This window comes from Ammodytes marinus (assembly GCF_949987685.1).
Source record: "Ammodytes marinus genome assembly, chromosome: 12".
In the NCBI taxonomy this organism is placed as follows: Eukaryota; Metazoa; Chordata; class Actinopteri; order Uranoscopiformes; family Ammodytidae; genus Ammodytes; species Ammodytes marinus.
Genome location: NC_137216.1, coordinates 5,488,987 through 5,514,484, shown reverse-complemented (window position 1 = coordinate 5,514,484; position 25,498 = coordinate 5,488,987). Strand labels below are relative to the sequence as shown.

At 41.7% G+C, this 25,498-nt stretch overlaps 1 protein-coding gene across 1 annotated transcript in view; it reads right to left on the bottom strand.

The window, feature by feature from the left end:
* Positions 1-23,573, bottom strand: part of ramp1 (receptor activity modifying protein 1) — a gene marked incomplete at both ends in the record, with an annotated part of 76,101 nt that extends 52,528 nt beyond the window's left edge. Inside the window, one exon of the mRNA XM_080037761.1 lies at positions 23,516-23,573. Within this exon, the coding sequence (XP_079893887.1) occupies positions 23,516-23,573 (58 nt within the window). The remainder of the gene's footprint in view (positions 1-23,515) is intronic.
* Positions 23,574-25,498: the final 1,925 nt, after the last annotated feature.

Genomic DNA, 25,498 nt, shown 5'->3' with positions numbered 1-25,498 from the left:
CATGTACGTGTACTGTCAAGGTACTGTCACAGAAATGTGTTGTCAAACTATCAAGCGACAGGCCTATTTTAGGTTGCATTCGCGTGGCAGGAGTTTGAATTTTTGTCTCACTTACTTTTTTATTTATTTTTAGGGTGAAGGTTAGAATATGTTCAGGGCCGGGTTCTGTTAAAAAAATAATATCTAAAAAATCATTTTGAAGTTTGAAATACATTAATTTCATTTGTTTGCACATTACACACATACAATGCCAAACTGCACTGGCAGTGCCTCTGCTGCCTTCAGATAGTATACAGTATGTGTTCATGTTAGCCTTACTGTTTGTCAGATACGTTTTAGAAAAGAAGCAAACAGCCTTTCCTTTATCCTCCCTTTTTTCCCGCCTTTGATGAACACTCCAAAATACTACCACACACCACACTCTTGCTACACTCTCCACATTAAACTTCCTGTAAGCATGCACTACAAATACATAAATCCCAAAGTGTAAGTGTTGAGAAACTAAAAACAGTTGTAGAATGTAGATTGATGGTTGACATACGTTGAATAAAGTAAACCTTCAGTCAGATATATACTGTATTTAACCTGAAATCAAGAGGGGGCAGCCTTTAAGAGTTTGGTTGCTTGCCATGAATAGTGGACATCACTCTGCCATCATTGCAAACAAAATATGCGCTCTAGAATCGCAGACAAAAAAAAAGAAGATATGAAAATGTACACAGGACATTATGCCTGAAGAAATGACAATGCTGCAGTCAGTACTGTGGTCCTTGCTGTGTGGGCAAAGGCAGCCTTGCATGACAAGAGGAGTTTGGCAGATGGAAACTAGTGGATTAACAAAACATAGCCAATTTGTTCTGAAAACAAAAGCTTGTTTAAATGAACCTGTTGTGTTGTGTTTACCTTCATTTCTCACTAGTTTGACTGAATCTACATTAAAGGCCTACTTCACCGGTGGGAATATGAAGGTGTATTGAATTCTGAGATCATATGTAGTATAAATGTGCAAAAAAATATTTAAATTGGTTCATCCTAGCCTGAGAAAAGGCAGAAAGAGTGTTTTATGGTCTCACTGTCTAACCCTACATTTCTCTTACTGTGACATCACAGTAAGAGAATGTCACTTAACACAGCGTCAGTGGTGATGATAAAAGCATAGACCTCAAACTGAACTAAAGCAAGCACAACCTTAATGATGATGATTTTCTACTGTGGGCTGCTCTTTGCCACTCATTTATCTACATCCATGTATAGGAGCGTCCTGGGTTATTATACTTTTGTAAAAACTCTCCATGGTAAGCTGTATGTTCCAGTTATCTTATTTTTTTTTGCATTTTATGTAAATCTCCAGCTGGAGGACCATCTTGTTGTCCCTCTACAGACTTAACAGTATTGTGTCACACAGACAGAATTTTATGTGTTTTCCATATTATATCTAAATGTCAAAGTCAAAATGATTTCTATAGCACAATGTAAAAACAACATCAGTTGACCAAAGTGCTGTACAAGATATAATACAAAACAACATGTAAGATACATGAAAAGAAAAGTTAGGAGTGTCAAAGTCTCAACTTGTGTTAAAGGCCAATGCAACACAAGTGAGTCTTCAGCGACGTATTAAACTGTTCAACTTTACAGGGATCAAGGTTCTATCCATTCACCCACAGTCATACTGTAGTCATAAATGCTAAAAATGAAAGCGACAACCCTAGCGCAAAAGCCGCTATCTCACTGGGCTGCGACTGTTTGCGACAAGTTGGAGACACAAAATTGCGTCAAAATATGCCAATTTGCGACAATTTTCACTTGCAGTCTCACTGAGTTGCTACTTACGACACGTTTGCGAATGTCCTTGCCGGGAGGTCGCATTTATGTCTCACGAACGTCTGGCGAGTGTCGCACGAACGGAATGTCAGTCTCATTTTTGTCTCAAAGCAGTCGCAATTTAGTTTCATATGTCGCCAAACACTCGCCAAACCCTCGCAAAGTTGTCTCACACTTCTCGCACTTTCTGACTCGCGGAGACTAAATTCAGAAGGGTTTGCGACGCGTGCGACACACCTGCGACGACTCTGAGACTATTTTGAGACTAATTTGTCGCACACTTTTTTTGAACATGTTCAAAATTCATGCGACAGGACTGCGCGGCTCTGCGACTCATGCGAGGAAATTGAGACCTCCGCGAACGTTTGGAGACAGTTTAGAGACTCGTTTGCGAATGCAGTCTCCAACTTGTCGCAAACAGTCGCAGCCCAGTGAGATAGGGCAGATGCATTTAACACTACCACCACATGTTTCCACTGTTTCTATTTGAATCAATCTGTTCCCAGAATTCTATTTGGACTTTTGGACTCCATATAAAACAGAGCAAGCAGTGAGGCGGCGGACGCTCTGAAACATCTGGTTCAGTTTATTTTTCCATACTAACTGGATGGCAATCAGCGTGCACGATTGCACCACTATTCACTTGTTTAATTGAAAATGCGACATTGACCATAGCCCATGAAAACATTCATAAATATATTAAATATGATCATCGAGCTGATTCCTGTCTTTTTTTGCATCCTTTAGGGTAATGTAGTATGATTCTGGTTGGCTACACACCAAAGCAATCCCAGTTTAGGGATAAGGGGGAAAATGTCATGTTTAGTTCAAGGGCTGATTAGAAATGTTCTGGGTGACAGTGGAGTTGGCTGATGTTGGTTTCACCCCCGCCTCACAGCTCCGGCCGCAGCAGCCATATCAAAACTACTCATCCACTCCAATGCTGCAGTGAAGGACTTACTAAGTGGCCGACAGTATGAATAAAAAAATAACAGAGCTACTGCTGTTTGTCGTGTGTGTGTGTGTGTGTGTGTGTGTGTGTGTGTGTGTGTGTGTGTGTGTGTGTTTGCTTTCATTATATGACTGATATTTTTGGATTGGATTTTCACAATTAACCTGCTTGTTTATGCTATGACAACACCGTTTGGTTCCTACAGTCATTGCACAGATTACTTGATTAGTTATGCATTGTGTATATACCAATAATAATATGCACATTTGTATTTCTTTTTTACTTTATTTCCTCTCTTCTTCTTTTACTTGTTTGCAGTTCTAATTTAGATTTATATTATTTGTGAGACCTCCCCACTGTGTTAGCTTCAGGTGCCTACAGAGTTGGCAAAGTGTACAACCATAGATCACCTGGAAGAGAGAGAGACACAGAAAGCTCTCAACCCAGTTCTCCCTTCTCCTGTTCTGCCCTGAAACCAAAAGGAGGCATTCAGTAAATCCTCTGCCCCTCCTTATGTTGTTTTGTCCAAGTAGCGGGCTGAACACCGAAGAACCAGGGCGGGGGAGGGGGGGGGTTCCGCGATCCGATTGCCTGTCCCGACCCTGGATACACAGAGACATGTCCCCAAACTGACTGCATACGACTAACTGTACAGTGAAACAACCGCCTCCCTCCATTAGTTTCCATCTACAGCCGACACAGTTAATATAACCACCACCTAAGAATGGACAGCGTTTGAATAAAGCCTCTCATTCGTTATGCAAAATGCATAATCAGCAGTTTAATAAGTGCATTGTTTACTGCTAATAAATTAATAATAAAGTTGTTTTACCTTAATAAAACATAAAAAAAGTCTTCGTAAAGGTAAGTTTGTAAGACTCAATACATGGGTTTGTAATGCTTTTGTGAACAATTATAAGAAACGTATAAGACTTTTATTAATGTCAATAAGCAATCAATAAATGATTTTAAATCTCTTAGAACATCTTAGTTATGTTATCATTCACACTTATATAAAGTGTTTTTTAACACAAATTAATGTTAATAAGCATCTATTAAGGGCCTTATTACCTATTAACTAATGTTTATTACAAGGACCTTAATATAAATCCTTAATGTTTTTGGCTTTGAAATAAATTCATCCCCACCTTCAAATGTATGTTCAATCCATGTCGGGGGGGAACATGTCCAATATTGATTATAATGGCAACTTCTGACCTATCAATAGGCCAGTGTCATTCAAATATTTGAATTATTCAGTCTAAAAAAAGTGAAAAAAGAAAGACTGCCAAATTGTTCCATTCTCTCCCTCTGCCATCACCAACTCCCCCCCCTCCCCCCTCTTGTTGTACTAAACCAGCTCTTCCGTGCTATTGCCAGCAACACCTCACAGCCAGCATAGGTCACATATAAGGCACACAGAGATCTCAGTGTATTTTTCTGTTCACGTGATGCGTAGCCGGACCCTCAGCCAAATGAGAACAGAAAGATGAGAGAGGCTGAGAGAGAAGGGTTGTGTGTATGCATGGCAATAACACCAATTTAGACTGGGTAATAACACTGGCACACTTTCAAAAAGCAGCATGGTACCAGTTCTCCGAAAGGGGAGAGAGACGGTTGGGGGGGAGTTGAAATTAAAAAACAAGAGTCTGTGTGTGTGTGTGTGTGTGTGTGTGTGTGTGTGTGTGTGTGTGTGTGTGTGTGTGTGTGTGTGTGCGCATGTTTGTGTGTGTGTGTGTGTGTGTGCATGCATGCGTGCGTGCCTATGTGAGAGAGAGAGAGAGAGAAAGAGGGAGTGGAGAATTTAGATATTAGAAATAGTAATGTCATTGGACATTGCGGTGAGTGTGAAGGAAGTTCTTTTAAGGTTGGAGGTCAACTCAGGTGGAAGAATATTTCAGGAGACTTGGATGAATTATGAAGCGATATTTATTACAGACTTGGCCAAGGAGAACCGGACAGCAACTCCGGTGACTTGCACTTCAATTCTGACAGACACATCCTGAGAGCTGTGTATTAACCTTGTGCTATCTCTGCTAACACCTCCCCGGCTCGGGCACCAAGCGTACCAATGTTTTGGTTCCGAGCTGAACACAGTGAACCATAACATTCTGGAGTTAAAGGAGATGAGACTTTATCTATACAGCTGACCTAAGTGTCTCCTAACAGGCTACAATGCTGACATAGTGTCTGAGATATAGACAGACACACAAGACAGGCATAAATGAACTAAATCTTTCCCATTAATATTAACCATACTAAAGACTGAAAATTCCCTCACACGGCTCAGTGAGTAGAAAGCTTGAGCAGAGGGTGCATTGTAAAGTCACACGGTGCTGGCAGAGGCCGGCCTTCATCTGCATAATGTATAATAGCCACAGGAAGGGCCTGTCGTGTTCAACCTGCAGTAAATCCATTGTGCCATCTCTCTCTCTCTCTCTCTCTCTGTGGGACTCAATTTGAAACCCCACCACTGATGGCATCCACTGCTTTCCTATTCTTAGACTGTCTTTGTCTCTGCACACACACAGCGCTCCAGACTATGTCAACCAACCCTTTCTCCTTCTCCCCCGCCCCCCCCCCCCCCCAGTCTTTTTCCCAATCACCTGCAAAGGTTGAGTGTCAAATTTTCATCAGATCTTCATATTACACCCGCAATCTGTTCAGACAGGGCTTCCAGTTGCATACTTGTGAAACGGTTGATTAAACTTTTAGAAGTTCCACTTGACTGGGCCTCACTGGCGAGGGGATGGTTTCACGGCACAAGAGATACACAGGGAGATTGACGGTCAGTCCTCCTATTGAATTACTCTGTAGCGGTTCTCTCTATTGACAGGAGACATTACTGCATCGGAGAGATCGTGTAGCTTTTCCATGCTTTCTAATTGTCTAAGCAAAACGGAAACACTCTCACCAGTGAGAACATCAGCTGAAATAAATGGTACACATAGTCGGTGGAATGCACGTAGTCATTATCTTACTCATCAGAATATTTGTTTTCTTTTTTAAATCAAGTGTTAATACACAGCTTAGAATATGTAAACTCTAATGTTAACCTTGGGGACAAAGGGGTCCATTGTAGCTTGGGCCCCCTTTTAGAATTTTTTCTAAGCGCCCACACAGTACTTACAGGTAGCGGATCATGAGGAGATATTGATGTTGATATTGATGTTGACAAAAATCATTCTCCAGAATAGCTGACTCCACCTTAAGTGCATTAGTCATAGGCCTTCAGTTTGAAAACTGGTATTTTGCTCTGGGCTTTGAGAGATATTTAAAGGATAGGCTACATGCAAAAGACTCCATATCACAATTGGACACCGAAACTCTGGTCCGCGCTTTAATTTCATCCCGACTCGATGACTGTAACTCAATCCTACATCAAACCGCATCCTCAAAAAGCTGCAAAGTGTTCAGAACTCTGCAGCCCGTAGGCTCATTTCCACCCTCCTCTCAGACCACATCACCCCTGTCCTCAACGACCTCCACTGGCTTCCCGTCAAATACCAGATTGATTTCATAATACTTCTCATCACCTTCAAAGCCCTAAACAACCTGGCCCCTCTCTACCTCTCTGACCTTCTCCACCCCCATACTACCCGTCACCTCAGGGCCACTGATGCCGACCTCCTGCATCCCACCTTGGGGACACCCTCCCTCTTGAATACTATCCCCCAACCACATCCGCAATGCCAACAGTCTCCCATCCTTCAAAACAGCCCTAAAAACACAACTTTTCACCCATTGCACTTTTTTTTTCCGACGTTGAAACGTCTTGCTTTGTCTTGATTTTATTTTGTGTGATCTGGATGCTTTTGTGAAGGGTCTTTGAGCATTTGGAAAAAAAGGGCTTTACAAATAAGATGTATTATTATTATCATTATATTAAACATGAGGAATGATTAGAGTGAGCAGAAATGTCTCAGCGTTCACAGTTCATACAGGCGCCCTGACTATTGCTTTAAAAAGATTCAGAGGTAGATCTCATTCCCACAGCAGCCTTTTAAATCCAACCCTATGGGCAAACAAAAATGATTAAGCTGAATGTTGACTTTGGAATATAAATTTTGATGTGCGGTTTTGGTCCAATTCCTGGGGATACTGGGTGGTTTAAATATTTGAAGTGCTCTTGGGATAGCGGTGTACGTAGCTGCAAGTGCATATCAGAAGCTTTGAAACAAACAGGTTTCAAGTACAAAATGATATACTCTAGGTTCCCTGCAGAAAATAATACTTATGGCGCAATTTCCTGAAAAGCTTAAACAAACTGGACATATATTAGACATTAAAGGAAAAGGTTGTAGATTTTGCTCCATAGTGCTCTCATCCATCCACAAATCACAGCAGTTAAAGTCAAGTTCAAAGTCTGTCCAAACCTTTAGTTCCAAGGCTATTTGTAAGCAAGATTCCAGACGACACCAATTCAAAATCCCTACACCTTGAAATCGGTTCATCCTAGCCTTGAGAAAAGGCAGAAAGTGTTTTATGGTCTCACTGTCTAACCCTACAGTTTTACTAGTGTGACATCACGCTAGTAAAAATGTAGGGTTAGGATTATTAGGACAGCTGGGCCAAGGGAAGACTGAGGGAAGACCTCATTCATTATATTATAATAGCGATTTTATCGTGATAGAACGCCGGTTCCGTATGGATGAAATATTCCTTTAATTTTTCCACAATAGATGAATCCTATTGACTTGTTCTTCTGACCCTTTCTGAGTAGTGCAACTGTCAGTTTGATACAGGCTCTAACGTTTGTAGGCCTCCTCCACTGCAGCATAATGTACAGATTTACTTCAAAGCCGACCGGAATTGAACTGTCTAGAACAGCTGTTTCCTATCATCCATACGCGGGAGGGGAGATCATCTAAAAAATATTGTAACCTTTGTTGCGACTGGTTATATTTTGTACTGACATTCTTTAGTACTTAGATAAGGTAAATTGGTGTTTAGTTGTTATTCCTGGGTGTTAGCTTTATTTCAAACCTTAATTTTTCACTTATGTATAGTAACATGAGATTGACAGTATATACTAAATGATGCATGTGCATTGGATTAAATGTGGAGTCAGCAATTATGGAGAATGCTTGTTGTCAATTTGACTTCTCGTCAAAGTCAGTGAACATCTCCTCACGATCCTGTCCGTACTGTGTGTGAGGAAAAGTCAGTCAGCGTTATTGCATGTGCAAGCGATTTCTGAAAAGAGCAAGCTCAGACAATGTTCCCCCCAGCTCAATGGATTTTAAATAGCAACAGCGCCATTGTAGGGGTTAAGGGTCTCTACTTTCATTCATTCTCCATACGGGTGGTTTGAGGTCAGGGATTTGAACTTAGTGACCTATACCTCCAACATTCTGTTTGTGGACAGGGGCTTCAGGTTGCCAAGACTCGGCACCATTATGCCATGGGATGCTACAGTGAACACTGCAGCTATGATTTCACAGCCTATTAATCTCTGGAAGTCCTCTCTCGTAAATCACACGCAACAGCCCATGTAGGAAATGTAGTCCAATCCCATTTAGGATTTCCTCTATAGGTCTCACATGAAAAAAGGTCTGTCTAAACTTAAGTGACACGACGGAGCTCCAATAAAATTGACCTCCAACAGCATTTTCTTTTTCATTATTCCTCTCTCCACTGCTGGAAAAAAAAAATTGTCTGGGAGGGGGGGTGGGGGGGGGGGGGATTTCCTATCAATTTGAGAGAGGCAGCGCAGAAAATCCCAAATTGGACCAAATGAATGCAACTGGCTTTCTGCATTGACATTCAAAGTAGAACATGTAATTTCTGTTAAATTGCCCGTGGATTTAAACACAAAAGCCTTAAAGACTCAGAAAAGCTTGTCATATTCCACTGTTGAGGTCATATGGTGTTATAAGATCAACGTTGACATCATACCGTATGGCTGTCATTGTGGCTCCTTTGGCTCAGTCATGCTTTGTATTGTGTATATACAGTATACTGTAATTATCGTATTTCTCTTACATTTCTCGCCCTGTCAAAGTCTTCACACCAAAACATATCTGAGTATCAGTTTCAATGGCACACTGCATCCCTCTTGATAACACCAGAGGAGTTTCATTTCAGTGTTGCATAGTCGTGGGTAAATCTGGAAAAATAGCCAAATGCTGCACACCAGTCATCCGATTTTACGGCTCATATGTCTGTGACGGCCCTGCCTCATATGTATCATTTTGAGCTCAGGTATCAGAGTTGCAGCATCACTGTCATAGACAACCTGTACCATGCTAACCTCATATGGAAATTGAGGGGGATTCATTAAATAACTTATCGCCTTATTCGTCCTATCTGTCAAAATGATCTTGCATGATATCTGAGCTGCGAACTAAAAGAAGATTGCAGCATTAGTGTTATTTTAAAGTAAAGTTGCTCTTTATGTCTCTTTCATCTCTGTCTTTATATCAACCTTTCATATTTCTAATTAGCAATAAAAAGGTGAATTCCCCCCTTAGCCTTTTTTATTGTTGTCAAGGCCCTGCACTGCCTCATTTCTCTCGCCGCATGAACCTGCTTTATAGCTGGTCACGACTGGTGTGTGCCTATGGATCTGTGTGTGTGTGTGTGTGTGTTGATGCGTGTCTCTGCTATACGTGTGTGCACTCGCAGAGCAGTAACCCAGTTTTCCACTGTCATGCCTCAGCAGCTAATGAGCGGCAATAAGGCAATGCTAGTTAGTGAAGCATGTGTGTGTCTGCATGCTTGTTTGTCTGTTTGTGTGTGTGTGTGTGTGTGTGTGTGTGTGTGTGTGTGTGTGTGTGGGTGTGTGTGTGTGTGTGTGTGTGTGTGTGTGTGTGTGTGTGCGCGTGTAAGTGTGTGTGCGACTGTGGCTGCCCTTGCCGTTGCTGTATAGCCATTAGCAATTATCCAGGCGCCGTGGAGCCAACAAGTATTTTGGCGCCTTGGTAGTGGGAGCACCATTAGGTGACACACACACACACACATCATATGCTGTCATATTTGGCACCCACTCGCACAATGGGAGTCTGTCCATAGCTTCCATACACAAAACACAAGGGTATTAGTGCGCACAAGCTAACACGTCCCCTATATGTGTGAACACAGTCATGTGAAGCACTGAGTAAATCAGGCATGCTCTCCCATGTCCCCATAAGGTGCCCTTGAGCAATGCTCTGTTGATGTCAATCGTGTCAACAAGGGAAGCTGTGGTTGTGTATACGCATAGCCTACAGGTGTATTTAAAGCAGTAACCTGAGTGGCATGGATTCAATTGATTTAACTATGAGAAAATATAGCGGGAGAATCTTGTAGTTCTAGAGCAGATCCAATGTGGCCTATGCCATCAACGTCCATTGAACAAGGCGGTCTAAATTACAGTATTAATATTATTTCAAAAGTCTAAAATCTTAAGGATGTGTTTTTCCCTCTTCTTCAGACAGCAGACCGAAGCGTTACATTATCACCATATGCCAAGTGATGGATGCTTATACTCAAGTGCATTACTGTGCCATTTAACTTCATATATTATTAAGCATGCAGGATCTGGGTTTCTGGCAATGCAACTCCCTTGTTTTCCCATCAACCCATAAACATGAAGACCCACAGGAAAGCTGTGTAAGTTGTTCCAATGAAAAATTAAAGCGATCATAAAAAGTAAAACCTCTGCAAACATCCTGACACACCCAGAAACTGTTACGTGCTGTGACCACATGAGCATAAATATATTCATGGCTGAGTGCAAACACTCACGCTGCATTGGAAGTGTCTAAACAGGCGTATGTAGCTATATGCATTTTTACAGCCAAAGATTTCTGCTCATGTCATCAGAGAGCTGCATGCGGAAGATGCTGCGTTTTACTTAGTTTTCTTTTGTGGAAGTAAAGGGTCCCTTGGAGTTTTATATAGCAAACTTGAGAATTCAGGCAGAGGTGGAGTTAGGTGACCTTCCAACTTGCTAGGCGAAAGTTTTCCATACAGTAATGGCCAAAAGGAACAGATAGCATTTACATTTAGCTGAGAAGCTAATAACAGGGCAGGCCTGTGATCCAATCGCACCATGCATTCTCATTATTAGTATCCATATACAAGAATGAATGACTGAATTAATGAATATATGTCTTATTGTTTTATTTTTCTCTTTGTCATACACCTAGAAAAGCCCCGCCTACATTTCAAGTCACTGCTTATATTATCTTCAGAGGCAAGTGAAAAAAAAGAGAAAGCAAGCTGATCCACTGTACTGTATAAAAGTGGCGAACACACACACGGATTAGATCAAAAGTGGCGAACACACACACGGATTAGATCAATTGGCGTCTGTTGGCCGTAAATACTGATGTGAGCGAGGAAGATTTTCTCTCTGGGTTATTGGTATAACGGTAAAGAAGGACTTGTGCATAAGTGCAAGAAATTGTGCTGATTGTGGCAAATGAACACAGACTACACAATCATCTCAGCGGTCACATCCGTTCAAGGATAAATTCATTGCACTTTCTGTCTGAGCATGTATTAAAGGATAGGTTCACATCTGACTTAAAACCGTTCTTGTTTTCCCAGCATCTCAGGAGACTAAAAACTGCTCATCCTACAGTCAGTCCAGCATCAGATGTTAGCAAACCCTCCCGCTGTCCTGCAATGTAGCCTAGATGCCACACACTGCTCCAGCTGAGCAGCACAAGACAGTGGCTGGAAGAGACAGCTCCTCACTACAGGCGGTCTCCATGCCCTAACCACCCCTCCTTCAGGCCATTGCTATAAATAACAGCGTGACACTATTTGACCAGTCTGGTCAGATAAATGTACATGAATCCCTTTCAGGCCTTGTTCGTGACTTGACATGTCTGTGTGTGTCACAAGAAATGGCACGGAAAAAAAAACTCTTAAGAAGAAAATTCCAGTCTGATACACTGATTGAGGGACCCACTGCGGCTCACTATGGCGCTGTTATGTAAGATTACAGGCAAAGTATGAGAGCAGTGGCCCGCATAAATGGGCTTTAGTAACTGCTCGCTAGTTCTCAATGCGATGGCTGATCTCTTAGATTTGGTGGGCGGAGTAATGTAATGTTTTAGTTGTCTTCTTTTAGAGAAAACCCTGCAGGTGAATTAGCCTGGTCCAACCAGACCATCGTACTTCATTTCATTTGTACAGAAGGTCTGGAACTGCTCTATTTGGCAAACATTCACTCACTTGGAGGCGGGTGTCTGTTGAAGTTTAAAACTATTGGATCTGCCCAGTGCCACTCTGGATCAGCCAACCAATCGCATAACGTATGTCATAAGCCGGCTTCTGACGGTGCGTTCCAGTTGTACTGGGAACTCTGACATTTCCGACTTCACTACATATTGTAGTCTATTGATCTACCGGTACCTGGCAACGGTAACTTGCTAGAGCCTAACGTTTAGTTATTTGGATGAGAAAGGTTGTAGGCGTACATACTTTCGCGAGCAGATGCACTGGAACACAGACAGGTCGGAACTCGGAACTACCAAGTCGGAAATCTCCGAGTTCCGAGTATAAAGGAACGCAGCATTCAACTGAATCTGGAGTGCGACTTCGACGTCACCGTTCTCAGCCACTCGCTCTGTTCGCTGATTGGACGGCCGGAAATTTTCCTGAGCTCAAACACATGAATTCACCCCAGACTGACTACTGAAGGGAAAATGAAATTTGGAAAGGCTACAGGTCAATAGGACAACATTTCTAACATGTATGGTATCATCATGAAACTTTGCCCGCTGATTACTTACACTAAAACAATAATTTTTTCTGTTGCAATTTTTTCAGAACAAGAACAAAATGCAGGCTATAATAAATCAGACAGTTGACAACATATGAACAAATCATTCTGTAATAATAGTGTTCAGAAATGATTATGGAAAGTTTATTTGATGTAGGTGCTGTAGAAGTTGAGATGAAGGCCGTTTAATATGTTGTATAGGAGAAACATACAGATATAAACAGACAAGGTTTAGAATCAAACTTTCGATTTTTTTTTAAACTAGTATGACAGAAGACGATGATATAGAAGATGTTACAGAAGCAAATAGACCAATATTGAAAATTGATCAGTGCTTGAAAAAAACAATGTTTGACCTGCACTGTCACCTCACCTTAACAGAAAATGTGACACGATACATGCACACACATTTCTACAGTGAAGGGCATCAACACATGCTACAAGCAAGTTTCACATATTGCTAAATAAAAGTTGCTTAATGAAGGGGATAATATGCTAATGTTGGAACACTTTAATCATGATTCGGATGCTTTACTTTGACGTTAGCTCACCCACACTGGAGTGACCTTATGACGGAATAATCACTGAAAGAAATGTCAGCATTAAACAGATACACTCAACAAAAATATAAACGCAACACTTTTGTTTTTGCTCCCATTTTTCATGAGATGGACTTAAAGATCTAAAATTCATTCCAGATACACAATATTACCATTTCTCTCAAACATTGTTCACAAATCTGTCTAAATGTGTGATAGTGAGCACTTCTGCTTTGCTGAGATAATCCATCCCACCTCACAGGTGTGCCACATCAAGATGCTGATCTGACATCATGATTAGTGCACAGGTGTGCCTTAGACTGTCCACAATAAAAGGCCACCCTGAAATGTGCAGTTTTGTCTCACAGCAAAATGCCACAGATGCCACAAGCATTGAGGGAGCGTGCAATTGGCATGCTGACAGCAGGAATGTCAACCAGATCTGTTGCTTGTGCATTGAATGTTCATTTCTCCACCATAAAGGCCAGGACACACCAGTCCGACACGTTCCGACTACCCAAAAACTATTTTTTGAAGGTGTTCTCTTCACAGATGAATCTCGGTTTACATTGTTCAGGGCAGATGGCAGACAGCGTGTGTGGCGTCGTGTGGGTGAGCGCTTTGCTGATGTCAATGTTGTGGATCGAGTGGCCCATGGTGGTGGTGGGGTTATGGTATGGGCAGGCATCCGTTATGGACGAAGAACACAGGTGCATTTTATTGATGGCATTTTGAATGCACAGAGATACCGTGATGAGATCCTGAGGCCCATTGTTGTGCCATACATCCATGAACATCACCTCACGTTTCAGCAAGATAATGCACGGCCCCATGTTGCAAGGATCTGTACACAATTCTTGGAAGCTGAAAATGTCCCAGTTCTTGCATGGCCAGCATACTCACCGGACATGTCACCCATTGAGCATGTTTGGGATGTGCTTGACCGGCGTATACGACAGCGTGCACCACTTCCCACTAATATCCAGGAACTTCGCACAGCCATTGAAGAGGAGTGGACCAACATTCCACAGGCCACAATTGACAATCTGATAAACTCTATGCGAAGAAGATGTGTTGCACTGCATGAGGGAAATGGTGGTCACACCAGATACTGACTGGTTCTGAGTCCCCAGACCCCCAATAAAGCAAAGAAATGCACATTTCAGAGTGGCCTTTTATTGTGGACAGTTTAAGGCACACCTGTGCACTAATCATGATGTCAGATCAGCATCTTGATGTGACACACCTGTGAGGTGGGATGGATTATCTCAGCAAAGCAGAAGTGCTCACTATCACACATTTAGACAGATTTGTGAACAATGTTTGAGAGAAATGGTAATATTGTGTATCTGGAATGAATTTTAGATCTTTAAGTCCATCTCATGAAAAATGGGAGCAAAAACAAAAGTGTTGCGTTTATATTTTTGTTGAGTGTAAATATTCCAGGGTTAAGCAACATTGTTTGATATTTAAATTCTGCTTCGTTAGTTACAATAATTGAGTTAAGTGGATCATGAATACACACACACAATGGATGGTTTGTTCATGTATACAAGCAATAGCGACAAGAGAAACGGTTGATTTTCCCCAGCCTCACCGACCATATGCACTTCACTTTTTTACAATTCTTAATCGAAAAAAGGGGAGTGTACATTAATTAAAATTCTTTACAAATAAATATAAAAAAACTACAAAGAGTTGTTTGCAGGCCAGCATTGACAAAGGCTATGCCAGACACATACATACTCTCCTCACGATACAGTTTCTTCACCAGTTATCGCTGGGCCTCTTTGCTCGTTTATCATCTCAAACAAGTATAACATAGGATATTTGACAGAAAAGTCAGAAATAATTCTCGATTCCATTGTGGAGCACATATTGATTGGAGTGAAGTAAAGGATTTTTTGCTGCATCTATCTGCACTATACAGGCAGATTCCAAAAGCTGCTCACTGAAAAGGCTCAGGGCAGAGTGTAAGCCTGATCCTGGGTCAGTGTTTACATTTACTACTGTGTCATGCTCACATTGAACATCTCACTTAAAGGAATACTTCACCCATAAGGAACCAGCGTTCTATCAATATAAAATCGCTATTATAATATAATGAATGAGGTTTTCCTTCCCTTAGTCTTTTCTCAGTCTTCCCTTGGCCCAGCTTTCCTTTTAATCCTAACCCTACATTTTACCATATGTGATGTCACAAATGGGAACATGTAGGGTTAGACAGTGAGACCATAAAAAACTCTTTCTGCCTTTTCTCAGGCTAGGATGAACCGATTTCTAAAAATGTTGCACATTTATACTACGAAGGATCTCTGAGTTCAATACACCTTCATATTTACACCGGTGAAGTAGGTCTTTAAACACCAAGCAGTGTTGTTTCTTTGATCTGTATTTATCTCGCACATACAGTAAGAAAGTGCCAGGGGTAAAGAGGGGAGAGAGAACTGAGGAAAAAAGCACTAGACAGAGGAAGTGTGTGAGGGAAGTTATTTAATATTGCGCATTGAAAAACAACTCCATCAAATGGGGGCATGGCTACTTTTCCTCAGCTTTCTTTCCCCTCCTCTCATCCCTCGTTTGCCATCTATCTAATTAGCCAGGATCCAGTGGGCGGGTCGCTGACACAGGATGCACACAAACATACACACACACACACACACACACACACACACACACACACACACACACACACAAACAAACACAAACAAAGCAGACACAGATATATATTAGCATCAAAACTTTCGCTATCCTGCCCCTCCCACCTGATTTATCTCTCTCTCTCTTGAAAGACTGCTTCTTACACTCTTCCCCCTTCTCTCTATCCGTCTTGCCTGATTTATGGACATTCTTAAAAACCTCCCCTTGACTCCTTCACACCAGAAGTGTAGCCTATGCGTCTTGTCCAAGCAGAAACACAGACAGCAACAGCCCAGTGATTTTTATACAATCCATGCGTCAGTATTCTCTGGAGAGATGAAAGCTTAACAAGGGTCTTGGAGCAACAATCTGATCATTACTGATTCTGCTGTCAACATTCCTCCCAGCATGCATCTGTAGCAGTGGGGGGTCAATTACTTTCCTCTGTGTGTCACCAAGCTCTTCCCCTCCAGATTCCTTTGACTTAAAACAATAAATAAAAAAAGAACATGCCTGCTGATAACAACAAGCACCTCCTCACACAGATGCCCTACTCTGTGCAATGCTGAGAAACAACATGGGAGATGCAAAGACTGTATTCAAGCTATAGTGAGTTACCTCTGTTACCCCCATGAGGAATTCTGATTACTTAAAACAAAACTGTCAGCGCATCCACGAGGCAAGCCTTCAGTGATTGCACATGGATTGTATACCTTCTTACCCCGCTTAGCAGTGGAATCAACGACAGAAGGATTTCTTTGGCGCTACTTGGGATTTTTCTGAGGTTCGGCGCCAATTGTCTGGCGGGCGACACCAGTTTGTAAAAGCTGCCATATTGAGAAATACAGAGAGAGTTGTGTTGAGCTGTTAGGCTTAATCAACTTTGTCTCAACTCGTTTGGCGATGGCTTGAATGTAACCAACATACGTAGGTTACGCACTGTAGCTTTAAAGGAGTAAAAGGAATCAAGTCCATCATAATGCAATACTTTCTTGCCAAGGGTACAATGAGAACAATACTGGTCACTGGAGTCCTTCCTCCTTTCCTAACTGACCATGAAGTGAGCCACTTCTCTATATAGGTTGTTTGCAAAAATGCATTATAAAAAGCTACCCCTCTCAATAATTTCATGTTAACATATGACTTATATTCCAGGCCTTTGTGTAATATAAAGGGTTGTGCTCACACACTTTCACCAGCATTGTCCTCAGCCACACAGCAGGCAGCTCTTTTGTGTGAAAAATCTTTAAAAAAAGCCCACTGTGGATGCTACGTCCCTCTGGAGAACATAGTGGAGCATTAAGCTGCCAGATATTTCCCCCAGGAGTTGCTGGAGACCAGGATGGAGCTAAAAACAGAGTGGATATTGGACTTAGGCTGCATTCCATCAGGCAGACACACACACAAGACTCCAAATGACTGCTATCGTTGTTCTGTGTCTGCTAGACGTATTATAACTAGGTTACTGTTAGCTGTCTGTATCAGTGTTATATGGTGATAATGTGTCATTGATGTGTTTACAGCCTTTTGGCACTTCTACAAAGTGGGTAAGAGAGATAAGGTTTGAGTCAATATGAGGCGGCAGCAGCAGCAGCAGGCCTTATCCAAATCACCCAGTCTTTTTACAGTGAGATGTCCTCTTTGTCAAAGCATGAGCAGTGTTTAGCTTAGAAGCTGCTGAGATACATCCTGGTCCTCATGTATGTACGGTATGTTTGTTAGCAGCGTGAGCAAAGATAACAGCTTGATTTGGCTAACTGACATTGTCTCATATTGCCTTCACCTATGGATCACTTGTAGACAGGAAGGACCTATATAATGGGTGGTAACTATTGATGTGGTCAAGAATGATCCTTTCAATCAGCTAGATTTCCCAAAGCTCAGGTGATTCTGAATGAAGACCCAACACCCAAAATCAATACAACTTAAGCTTTGTTTTATAAAAAAACATTCTCATTTTGGAAGAGGAATTGATTGAGAACTTGTGAAAACCTTTCCCCCTCCCTCACTATGTAATAATAATAACAATGGATTGGATTTATAAAGCACTTATAGGCACTCAAAGTGCTTTACAGAGTTCCAGGTTCCATTCATTCACACACAGTCATACCGGTGGCGGAAGCGTGGCTGCCATTCAGCGCCTACGGCCCCTCCGACCACCACAAACATACAGCAGCCATACACATTCACAGCAGGCAAGGTGGGTGAAGTGTCTTGCCCAAGGACACAACAACCATGACACAAGTGGCAGGGCGGGAATTGAACCGCCAACACTGTATGGACCGACTGGACATTGTCCCAGGATCCACTCACTCTTTGGTCATTGTGACTGCTAGCAGGACATTCAGTCATACTAGTCAAACTGTCGAAGCAGCCAGATGTCTTCCCCTGAGTCCTCCCTGAAAGTTTATTTTTCCCCCTTTTGTCATTAAACTACCGTCCAGTGAGTCACCTGTGGGTGTGAAATGTATCAAATGAATTGAACCTGAGCCTCAACATGAGAGACGATCGTGTCAGGGTAATATCTCTGTGCCAATCCTTTCACATCAATGGGAAACAGTGAAGAAGACTCCTTCCCCTTTATGTATTCTGTACTTGTTGGCCAAAATATTAAAAGATAAAAAATAGCCTCTGTCATGACGCAAACGATTCTAATGACTTCGGTGGCAGGGGTTATTTTGATTTGTATCAACTCTGTGCTCCAACGACTAAAGTGTATGCTGACAGTTGTTAAAAATGCCTATAAAAAGACTGACAGAATGGACGTATCCTTGACAGATAAATGGGCCGTCTGAAACGGGGATTATTATTAAGGGATCTTGGGGAATAAAATGCTTTTGAAAAGCGATATTTTTCTCCTCCAACAAAACTTTGAAAACTAACATCTGAACTGTGAGTGTGGTGAAACAGTAATGCGGCAAGCTAGATGCTGCTGTGGTGAGTCATAACTTTCTCTTTCTGTAAATGTATATAACACCTACAAACTTGGTGTGCATTTTTGCAGCATACTCCGCAATGTCAGATGCCTAGTTTGAGGTTAGCGGATGAGATTCCCTTACAGTTCAGCTGAGGGTAAAGCATTTAGTGGTTAGCATCAGTGTTAGAGGGCGGGAGATGAACCCAAGTCAACCAATTAACTTCAGTAAGTCTTACATAACTGTGATTGTATGTGTTTACGTACAGCAGAGACAGATACAGAAAGGAAGATAGGAGAGTGAAAAGAAGAAGATGACTACTGGGTCACCAGGATGAGACTTTTCAGCATCAGACGGCTTCATCTGCCCAGGCACATCAGCTCATTTTTTTTGTATTAGTGTTAATGCATGGGGGGCGCTCCGGTGGCGTAGTGGAAAGAGCGCATACTATATTGGCTCAGGCCTCGTTACAATGGTTACCGGTTGGAATCCGACCCGAGGACCTTTACTGCGTGACATCCCCCCTCTCTCTCTCTGTCTCCCCATTTCAACTCTTTACTATCAAATAAAGCTTGAAAATGCCAAAAAATATCTTTAATTAGTGTTAATGCATAAATGACAGGATTTCAGAAAGTCATGCCAAACGTGCATTACAACTATAGTTTATTTGTGGATCCAGTGCATTAGAGGTGGAAGTTATTACCTTTCCCCTGACTCAAAGCTTTGTTCAGTTCAGCTCAAATATTTGTGGTAGTCCGTTAATTGTATGTTTTCGAAACTGAGTGCTTTGAGTTCGAATGTAATCTGATCCCCGACTTACTCTTCAACTGTTGTTTCATGAAACCTCTTTTGATAATCCAGTGATGTGGCTCCAATAAACATGCCACAAACCCACGGAAGATAGAGTAAAAGCAAAGAAGAAAAACATTATAATAATAATATTCCAACAATATGTCACTATAACACTAAGATCTCTAAAGATATTGTATTTTTAAACGTCGGGTTAGAATGAAAAAACTCTACTATTCAAACCATTTGAACTAATAGAGTGCAATACAATGGTAAGCACATCTAACTGAAGACGATGTGCTTCTTCACCCTTTTAGCCACCGTTTACATAAGGAATAGTTTTCTTAAAGATCTCCTATTATACTACTTTTCTGGTCTTAATTTCTTGTTAAAAACTGCTATAGAGCAACCTGACACGAATCACGTCACAAAAAACCATGTAGATTTTCGGGACACTCTCATCCTAGCGAGCACAGCAGTCTGCTCCACACTCGGCTTTGTGCTTCTACGCCCCCTCCCCCCTCCTGCAAAGCCCACTACGTTGTGATTGGTTAACTTCCTTCCGGAACAATTTCAGCAGCGCACGGGCAGATTTGAGAGCAGGAAGGTGGGGGCATGGCCGGAGCTTGCCTGAGCAGCAAGTTGCAGAATTACCATACATGGAAACATCCGCTTTTCGTGACGACAAGAATATCAGGAAATTCTGAACCGATTTGAACACGTGATTTCTCGACCGGCTGCCCTAGTGTTTAGTGCTCTGCACAGCCACCCCAGACGGTCAGCAGGGAATACGTCTAAATGCATGTACGTCATTATTTGATACGCTAGTATGGTTAAACATGACTATAAATCATTATAACAACGTTTATAGGTCATAAAAGTCAAAAAGTAACATAGGTCCTCTTTAACCTTATAGACTGCAGACTTTAATAACACTGCAGTGCCGGTACCTCACTAAATAGCTTTAATTAACCAAGCAATGTTAACTCGGTGTTAAGCATTACAGCATAGCAGACTAATACAGCTGTTCTGGTATGGCTTCCACATACTATTTTATTTGTTGCACAAAATATGACTTCAAACTAAAAGCACAAGCCTTTGAACTAGAAGTAACTAATAAGTGAATAATACCACAGCCGTAGAGAATGGATGAAATGGATGAAGATACATAACGATTATTGAAGGATTCTTCGCCGTACTAAAGCTTACTTTACATGGGAAAGTGATTATGACTGTCAGCAGTTGGTTGGAGCCTTTCTGTTCAGTTCAGTACAAGCCCAGGCCGACACAGACACTGTTCAGAAGGTTAATAGCTCAGCCGTCACCCGCGTGCGACAGACTTATCACCTCATGAATGTTTCTGTAGCTCTTGCAGTCTTCTACAAAGAGGAATTAATGCACTTGATATCAAAGCTAAGCTGATAACATTGCTCTCTGTCAGCAGTGAAGCGCCACTGCCAAAAAACCCAATTCATTCAATCAGGAGTCTAAATCACCACCGTCAAATTGCAGCACTTGAAACTCACTTTCAGCCCGGCTCGCTTTTCAGCCACGTTCATCTGTGTACAAGTTGGAACAACTCATCTGAACAAGTGTCATTGTATTGAAATGTGGGATTTGAAAGAGTGCAAAAGTTCAAACTGCAAAAGCTGTTGTTTTTTGTTTTTTATTTGTTTTTATTTTTTTTAACAACTATGTCTCAACAAGTGACACGCGTCTGAAGAATTGTTGTTGCTAAGGAACGTTCAATCTGCGTATGAGCCAAACTACAGAGCTGCTGGTGACTGGTTGCTATGCCCTCTGCAGGTGTTTGTGCCTGATACACTATAGTGGCTAGACGTTCTCTCTCAAAGTATTTAGTTACAAATCCACTTAACAGCTTTGAATTAAGAGATCAAAGATGTGAAACTGACCTACCAGGCAGTCTGTGAAGCTAACGCTAATTAGTCACATTTCACAAATGTAAAACAACTTCAAAGCTAAACCACTTACATACAATCTTAAAAAATAAGCAAGATAGATCATGTGATCTTTAGACAAGCTGAGCTCACTTTTAATTGGACTTTTCATCAACTTTTATTTAGAGGCCAACGGAAGGAAATAAACACACACACACACACGTATAAATATGCAATAGCTGTATTCAGTTCTGCTTATTGATTTCCTTATGTCAGATGTTTTCTTCTATTCAATGACAGAAGTTGTTGCATACTGTATAGCTCATCAATCTGAGGTAAGATGTCCTGCATCACTGGAATAATGGATGAATGGATAGTAAGCACTATTGCATTGACCTGGTAATAACCTGATAATATGCATGCACAAATGTTCAAGGACTTTGCTCCTATACTGTCATTACAGACTGTAATCAGAGGAGCCCATACCTCGTAGATCAAACTGATTACCTTTAATACACTGCAGGTTGGGGTTAACCAGGAGCGTCCAAACAATAATAGGATACGCTGTAATGTTTCCATCCTGTTAAATGTTCAGCCTCCGCACTTGTTCTCTTCATTGAATACATATGCACATTTTTGTTGTATTTCTTTTTAAATAAAGTGTATTTTAAGTAAAGCCACACATGTTATTTCATAAAAGAAAAGGGTGACCTCCAGAAAGAGCTCATTCTCATTTTGCTAAATCAACAAGAGGTTGCAAACTAAAATAAATATAATATATACTATAAGCCAACAACAAGCGTGGATCAATTACCTGTGATAACTTTAATTACATTACAATAAAATAGGTGGCATAAAACTAGCGATTTAGTGAGGGGTTGTGTTGTTATTTCATGGATTTTCCCCAAAAATGTATTCAGACTTTTGCAAATGAGATGGTTTATTTTCCATATCCCGATTCACTTGAAGAAAAGTCAAAACAAGCAGCTATAAGGGTAATATAATCTAAACGAAGGTAGAGGTCCACAGAGCACAGTTCCTATCCCCTGCCTATTCTTAACAATACATGGTGTTACACTGCAGCACAACTCTTCCTCTTGTCTACAGAAAGTATTAAAGGAATACTCCACCCCTATGGAACCGGCGTTCTATCATTATAAAATCGCTATTATAATACAATAAATAAGGTTTGTCTTCCCTAAGTCTTCCCTTGGCCCAGCTGTCCTGTTATTCTTAACCCAACATTTTCCCATGTGTGATGTCACAGATGGGAAAATGTAGGGTTAGTGAGACCATGAAACACTCTTTATTCCTTTTCTCAGGCTAGGATAAACCAATTTTTAAACATGTTGCACATTTATATAGGATCACAGAGTTCAATACACCTTCATATTTCCACTGGTGAAGAAGGTCTTTAAGGACCAAATACTTGTAGCTTTCCTTTGCGTTCACTATAGATGTATATAGGCCTATGTTTAGAGTGTGCCAGCATGTGGTCTCCCTCACACACCACTTGTCCTTGACTGTAATCACTTCCACTCTGACACTCTATCAGTTTTCCTCAGCTGATGTGCTCCAGTTTAAGCACAGGCCATGCTGTTTACACTTTACACCACACATGGTGGCAGCAGGTAGGCTACCACCACTAACCATGAAGTCGATTTGACATCATATCAAACCAATAACACAGGTAATGTTAATACCACATATAAAATGTGAAAAGGTGTGTGTGTGTGAGAGAGAGAGAGAGAGAGAGAGAGAGAGAGAGAGAGAGAGAGAGAGAGAGAGAGAGAATCGTTTAGGGTCTACAATATGAGCAACATTATTAAAGTTTATTTTAATATGAGTATTTGTCTGCTGAATACACCAACTGACAAACCCTTGGCACAGTATAGCATTTTATATGCACACACAATAAAATAATAAGTGTTGTGAGGATTTTCAACTCTTTTGCCCCTGGATGTGATAACGATGTGTTCCTTCAGAAAGCACATATCCTCACACATTAGTTTCCAACTGATTTCCATGAGGGAAGTATAGCTAATGTCTCCTGATTCAAGCCACCCACAGCTTCCAACGGTTAATCCTTTTTTCAAATATACTGTATATTTATCACACACACACACACACACACACACACACACACACACACACACACACACACACACGCACACACACACACACACACACACACACACACACACACACACAGAGAGATCAGAGCAGCCACAACAACTCACCTGCAATGAACCACAGGAGCGTGTGTTTCGGCAGAGCTGCTCCGGTCTGCGGTCCCATCCTGTCGCTCGCTCTCAGACCGATCCAGCGACTATAAAGTTCAGGAGGAGAGCTAACAATAGCTCAAACAGTAAAGCCTATAGTTCCCAAGTGACCACTGATGAAGAAAATACCGCCGTCCCTACAGACAGCCACTACGGATGCCTTTTCTGTTATCACCTTGTGCAAACCGCTCGCACCGGGTAGCAGTTAAATGACTGCTGCTTGTTCCCCCCCTCGTCGTGCAGTCACCGTCCTGCTATCACTCAGGCGTGGAACATGTTGACTCATAAAAGTTGAAGTAGTAGTCGCTCTCTTTCCAACCGGCCGTCCTGTCTTGTCCTGTCCTGGCGCTGGGAGAAAAATGCTAGAGCGCGCTTTTGAAGTGTGCAGCGTCGCAAACTGTGTCGTGCCGTGCCGTAGCGTACCGTGCGCTCAGCGGGACGCACCAAGCCCAGGCCAGGAGGACACACGCTGGAGCTGAGAGACTATGTCAGGGGTTCACCACTTCTCTCTGTGAGGACACGGCGGCAGGGGACGCGGGGTTAGACCCAGGGCAGGGGAGGGAGGGAGAGAGGGATGGGGGGCGGTTGGGTGATTTGGATGAGGGAGGAGGAGAGAGACTGGACTCACTAATGGTACTTTTCCATTGGTTAATTGGATATATGTAGGCTACAGTACTGGCGCAGTGGGCGAAGCAGACCGTTACAAGAAACGCAGGCCTGATTAATTGATCAACTAACTGAATAAATAAACAAACAAAAGCATCTGAATACAGGCAGGCTAAAAGAATGCTGTTAACGTAATAGGTTGTGACACGCTCTGAAATTGAATAGCCTATAAATCCATTAAATCACTATTAAAGAGGGAGACCATGTTTGTACGCTTATATTCCTTTTAGACAGTTTGATGTAGCCTAAACAAAAAAAATATATAACTAAAAAAGCCACTTTCAGTGTAGGCCTTTGCCACAGAATTATCAACAGGCCATAGCGCACAGAAATAAAATACAGAAAATAGCCCTACTCAGTGATGGGGCTAAAGTGGAAAGAAGGTAGTGCGGTCCAGCTGCGCGCTGTGTGTCTGGAGACAGGTGCAGTGTGTGTGTGTGTGTGTGTGTGTGTGTGTGTGTGTGTGTGTGTGTGTGTGTGTGTGTGTGTGTGTGTGTGTGTGTGTGTGTGTGTGTGTGTGTGTGTGTGTGTGTGTGTGTGTGTGTGTGTGTGTGTGTGTGTGTGTGTGTGTGTGTACCGTGTAGATGTGAAGCCGCTTCAGGATTGGTCAGGTTCAGAGTTGCCCGAGGCTGCCATCTAGTGGCTATGTGTAGCGTTACAAGTTAAGGTTACAAACGGGCTCATCATCACACGAAACACACTTCATATCGATGGTAAAAAATAATTCCTGGGCAGATTTTAATTTTTTCAGAATGTATTTATATTTTTAAATATGATTATGGATGGCTGTTATAGCTATGTTGTTGGACTAAGGACCCTAACTTTGTCCAATTTTCTTCAATTGTTTTTGCTGCTGTTTAGACGTTTTTCTCAGCCTGATATTATCTTTGTTTGGTGTAAACGAGATGAAAGATTTCTGTATGAACAAAATGTTTTGAATGTAACACATTAAAACTATTTCACAGACTTTGCACTGCAAAAAAACTAGCAATTTATTTTTGAAACCGCTAGTATTTTCACTTTCTTGTGGATCTTTGATTTCCTTTTGAGTCCACTGTTAAACTCTTAAAGTCCAGCGTCCCTATTACATTTCTTCAGAAATTGATTTAGCACTGGAAAACGTGCTTCTTCCTCCAGCTGCATGTCGTATGATAAAAAGAACGAGTATGCCATTTCGAACAAAGGGATTCAGACTTTTCTTTCGAGACTGAACTAGTCCATCAAAGGGAAATATTGGAGATGTCCTTGGCATCATTTTATTGACATTTCTTCAAA